Source organism: Limulus polyphemus, unplaced genomic scaffold (assembly GCF_000517525.1).
Source record: "Limulus polyphemus unplaced genomic scaffold, Limulus_polyphemus-2.1.2 Scaffold4560, whole genome shotgun sequence".
NCBI classification, from domain to species: domain Eukaryota; kingdom Metazoa; phylum Arthropoda; class Merostomata; order Xiphosura; family Limulidae; genus Limulus; species Limulus polyphemus.
In genome coordinates, this window is record NW_013670170.1 from 17,591 (window position 1) to 23,464 (window position 5,874).

Consider the following 5,874-nt stretch of genomic DNA (forward strand, 5'->3'; position numbering starts at 1 on the left):
AACAAAATCGTGTATGTCCATGACTTTGGTAGTTACGGGTCTCTAATACCATGTGACTCATTAAAAAAATACCACCAACTGGTCCCACTAACGTTTCCTAGTCACCTACATAGACAATGAATGATTTCCCTCATTTTTGTTTGGTCCGTTCCTCGCACTGAGCATTGCATCATGGGAAGAGATAAGATCAATCAATATAATGCACTATGTGGACCCCACCGATAAAGAATGGTATGAAAATAAGTTAGTTAGTTAAGTATTGACCCAAAGCATTCTTCTTCGGCAGAAAGAAAACTTGTTTGAGGTTCCCAGTCACTTGAGGAGCGGGGGAGGGGGGGATACTGTCATGATAGATGAAGTGGTCTCGAACCTTACTTATCACCCACGGGTTATACACATTTGATACAATGACATGTCCAAATACACAAAGATAATTGCCACAAAAGTCACTCCAATCACATCTGCCTCCCTTACATCCCTTACATCCCTTTCGACTATATAAAATATACATCAATTTATGAGTTATTTTGTGAAATACTATATCTATATTCAGGCTACTGTGTTTGTTTTTGTTTTTTTTACAATTATGGACCACCCAATCCCGATTTGGTTAGATTTGAGAAACACCAACAAGGAAACACACTCCCGAGTTAGTGAAATATTTAAACAACATTTTATTGCTGCTTACCTTATTTGTTTTGTCTGTTCATAGAAAAGCTGCGGACCACACTAGTCCAGCTGTCTGGAGTCCTGCGCCAAATTTCAACAGTACTGGACCTAACCCATATTTTTCTGGAGTTGACAGTTCTCCAGTTTCTGTGAACAGTCCTGGAGTTAAGAATGTACCTTCAACGCCTAGGTCATCAGGACCATTCTGGGCAGCTCGAACGACAGCAGCTCCTAGTTCTACTAGCCCATATTGGGCTGTTCGAACCCCAAGTACCCCCGGTAGTGCAGGTTCGCAATGGGGGGTACAAACTCCCAACTTTGTGAATAGTGGGGTTTCACGGTGGCCTGACCAAGAAGCGAATCTAAAGGAAAGTGGAAACTCGTACTGGAATACCCATGCATCAAATTCAGTAGAAGCACCACAATGGAACACCCAATCACCCAGGGAAGCTGTGGAAAATAGTCATTTCAAGTCTGCAAATATACAATCTAATAATCAGATTAATTTCAATCCCCCCACTGGGACTTCACCTGGAATAAATCATTCTCCGATCACATTTCCAGACACACGTTTTACCTTTCTACCAACGGATCTCCCAACACCCGTCTGCGTTTCACAGTGGGGAATGGAAGGTTCAGATTTAGATAGCGAAAATTCTCCCCTTGGGCTGCAAACAAGACTTGCACCTCAGAACACAGCTGCAATATCAACACCACCCACCTCGCTCTCAGACCCACTATGGAACAAAGAAACAGTTACAACTCAACCCCAGATAATCATTGCTACTTCTACAAGTGACAACAAACTGGATTCCTCTCCTAAAGCGAGTGCACCGGAAACTACAATTATGGCTCCACCACCTCCACCACCACCACCACCACCACCTCCTCCTCCAGCAAATGGTCCAACATGGCGGGAAAGACAAAAAGTGAGTTGAATTTTTTTTTTAATATACTGGCTATTACATATTTTAATTGTATAATAAATGACCTATCCATCCACGAGAGATGTTACTTTTATATTAATGACAGAACTTAGATACTAATGGGTTATTATGTTAAAAAACTTTTCAATTTGATGCTCATTTAGAGACGTGTCGTAGGAACAAATCATGTACGTATCTTGGTAGATTTAACTTCAGAGAAAGTACAGTTCTGAAAGATTCGTTCTGTTAACGAAATCAAACAAAATTAATAAAATAAATTACATTTTTATATATATATACATTAAAATATATTTTGAACACTATTTATTATGATTACAGATGATCAGCAAAGAAGAAAATTCGGGATACCATCCTTCGCAAAACTGCGCAAATACTCCACAAGACGGCACTGATAAGCCTTTTAGTTACTTACCTGGACCATTACAAGGTAGTTTAAAGAAAGATAAAAAACCCTTCACCTATATTCCAGGTGGGATTGACCTATCTCAAATCAAATCTCCCAGAATGGCACGCAGACTCATCGCCAATCAACAAGACCCAGGAGTTGGCGCAAAGTCGGAGACTCAAAACGAGTTTCAGGAACAGGACGACTTAAATGGAATCAATAAACAACACACTACTCAGCATCTTGCACCCCCTTCAAATATAATGCAGCCTGTCCTTCCTGTAGTGGCACGGTCTGAAGCGGCAAACCAAGAACCTGTGGGGTTTAGAGTAAATGTGAATAAAGCTAATGCTCTTAAATTCTGTAATAATAATAATCAAATTCCGTCATGTTGTCCAAAACAGCCACAACAAGATGTGATTACGCCTTCTTATAATTCCCCTTTAAAGTTGTACTCGTCAGAAAACGCTCTAAATGCTTATCAGGCCCAAACTGAGGAAGTTACCAGGCAACTTGAAGGGTAAGTGGGAACCTAGCTATAAGGAATTTATTCCGCTCTTAGGAAGTAAATGAATATTCACAGTTTTTTCCTCCAACTTATCTTTGTCTTTGTAGTACGAAGATGTTGATCCATTACTCTTTAATATATATGAATGTATAAGATTTTTATAAAATGGTAAGGAAATATTTATAAGGAAACAACCACTAAAAACTTGTTTATTATTATTACACTATTTTAGCCTAAATACCCCTCCTCATCTCCTACAAAACATCGAGAATTCTTTAGGACTCGGAGTTTTTCAAACTTTAGTAACCTCGGGACTCCTTTTAATTAAAAAGTTTTTCGCGGACCCCCAAAGCTAACGATGTTTTTTATTTTGAAAATAAAATGTATATGAAAAGCTTATTCCAAAATTGAATATTTTAATTCTTGTCAATTTCATTTTACGTAAATTTTTTTTTTCGTACTATAACTCATATTTTTTAAATATTTTTATCAAATTTGGGACATGACTCGCGGACCCCAGTTTTACAAACTCTACTTTAGGTAGTCGCCAGAAAGAGTCTAGAAAGTAGTACTGATGAACAGATTAGAAATAACACATTTTCAAATTTACAAAGCGGCAATTCACTCTGTAAACAGTCACGCAGTGGTGAGGGCGCTTTGAGATGTACATGAGGTTTAATTTTAATAGATTTCAACTAATACCTGAGGTATTAATTTTGTTATTTTTAATTATTTTTATTATTACTATCTGAAGCTCTTTATATATATACTACTTTAGGTTTGTATATATATTGTATAAAGAGAGAGGGGGGGGTTCTTTTACAGGCAATAAATAATTTACGTTTTTATTTAAAAGACTGCTTATAATTCGCGTCTTTAAATTTAAACTTAACTAACGATTCCAGGAACAAATTTGTTAAATATGTTTTTCATGAATGTTAAATGTACCAAAATGAATTAAACATGTGTATGTATGTATGTGTACATATATCTGTATTTAATTATTTAGATTAATTCATGGTTTTGTAATTATTATTTTTATTTTACTCACGCAGCAGAATTAGTTTAACATTATCTACCTGTGTTTTTCTTTTACAGCAAGCTTTCTCTCAATATGTAATATTATAGATGGCGCTGAAATAAAACGGTGAAAAATTATGTGATAATTATTTTGTGATAGAAACTATCTAACTATAGATTAACATTCAAAGTTAGTTTACTCGTGGTATATCAACAATATATTTATTTATCCATAGCACGAATCTCAGCTGTGATTCTACAAGATCATATCAGACCCCAAATCTCAATCATCGGTCACCCCCAAGAAATAATGAAGCTTACTGCCCCAAAACGGAGACAGAAGAAACGTCTTTTTTCCCGCAGTCACGCTCTTTTAGATTGCTTCAGATGTTGACCGACCAAGAGGACGAAGGACCTGAAGAGGGTAAGCAGAACGCTCGAGTGTAATGGACATAAAACCTTCAAAACGTAAAAATCCAAAGTTTAGAGAACGTCGGAGTACTGCCATGACTATTTGGAAATAATATAACATTCTTTATATAATCTTGCATCAGTATAGTTAGTTAGTTATCAAGGTTTATACGTTTTAGAGTGAGTTTGAAGTGTGTTTGTCTACTTGCTCCAGAGTTTTTCGCCCTAAGCTACACAAAAGGCTATGTGCGCATAAGCTTCTCTAATTTTGAAGTTTTAAAAGCAGAGGGTTTGTTTTGAATTTCGCGCAAAGCTACACTAGGGCTAACTGCGCTAGTCATCACTAATTTAGCAGTGTAAGACTAGAGGGAAGTATCCAACTCTTGGGATATACTTTTACGAACGAATAGTGGGATTGACCGTAACATTATAACGCCCCTACAGCTAAAAGGGGCGAACATGTTTGATGGGACGGGGATTGGAACCCACGACCTTCTGATTGCGAGTCGAGCGCCCTAACTACTTGGCAAAGCAGAGGGAAGGCAACTTATTCAACAACATTCACCGGCAACTCCTGCGATTCTCTTGTGTAAAGTGGGACTTGATTGTCGCTCTTATTGCACACCCACGGCTCGAAAATGCGGAACACATTTTTGCAGCAACGAGCCGCAAACCATGAATCATCGGATTTATAGTTTGAGCACGCTAACCACTAGGCTACCCTCTGGCACAGTTTACATTTATCAAAAGTAAATAAACTGATTCATTTTTCAGATTTAAATATTCGAGGAACAACCAATTCGATAATGAGCTGAAGACGCGTGTAGCATCTCTCGACTCATCCGAGTCAGTTATAAGGATTGCTGAGTTACTTACCTCGTGACGTCATACTACAAAGCTCAAACGCATCAGGTGGAGAAAAAAAAATGGCGTGTGAAGTAGTCACAGCCTTATTTTGTTTAAAAAAAATAAAGTAATAACATGGTTAGAGAAACAAAAACTGCACTAGAATTCTGTTGGATAACATTTACAGTGACTGGGTTGGCTCAAGCTTCCTGCCCTTATATCCCAAAAAGTGCCCTTTTTTCTGTCATAAAAACTGTCAACAACTAAGAAAAGATTCTACAACTTGCTTGCTGCGAATTTTTAGGAAAAAAAACACAACAACAACAACAAAAGATTAAAAATGAATGTCATACAGAGACTTGCGGATTTTTATAGTGACGAAATAAATGTCACTTCCTATTAAGTGTTAATACACAAAACTTCACTGTTTTGTTTTACATATTAAAAGTTTTATAAGACCAATTGAATAGCAATGAAAGAGGACCTATTTGCTTTTATATTTTTTACCTCATGTGTCCAGAGGTAATCCACAGTCCTTATAGTCTCCTCTAACACCCACCCACCCCCCTAGAGGATTGCCTTACGATGCTTGAAAAGTGCCCTTTTTTTTAATAACCCCTGTTCTTTTAAAGTTATCTACACATTCCCGAGGTCCGGCATGGCCAGGTGGTTAAGGCGCTCGACTCGCACTCTGAGGGTCGCGGGTTCGAATCCCCGACACATCAAACATGCTCTCCCTTTCAGCCGTGGAAGCGTTATAATGTGACGTCAATCCCACTATTCGTTGGAAAAAGAGTAGCCCAAGAGTTGACGGTGGGTGGTGATGACTAGCTGCCTTCCCTTTAGTTCTACACTGCCAAATTAGGGACGGCTAGCGCAGATAGCCCTCGTGTAGCTTTGCGCGAAATTCAAAACAAACAAACAAACGCATTCCTGATGCATATATACACACACATTGATATATATATATATAACAAAGAAATGTAGGTTTCAAGTCACTTTGTGAGCACGTGGAGATTGAAAGCTGAAAGAAAGTTATATTTTTATGTTTGTTTGTTTTTTGAATTTCGCGCAAAGCTACACGAGGG

At 37.9% G+C, this 5,874-nt stretch overlaps 1 protein-coding gene across 1 annotated transcript in view; it reads left to right on the forward strand.

The window, feature by feature from the left end:
* LOC106471347 (WAS/WASL-interacting protein family member 1-like) overlaps positions 1-5,874 on the forward strand; it is a 74,610-nt gene that overhangs the window by 12,066 nt on the left and 56,670 nt on the right. The window contains exons 2-4 of the mRNA XM_022399957.1: positions 713-1,598; positions 1,935-2,521; positions 3,766-3,953. Coding sequence (XP_022255665.1) covers positions 1,296-1,598; positions 1,935-2,521; positions 3,766-3,953 — 1,078 coding nt within the window. The 5' untranslated portion in view covers positions 713-1,295. The remainder of the gene's footprint in view (positions 1-712; positions 1,599-1,934; positions 2,522-3,765; positions 3,954-5,874) is intronic.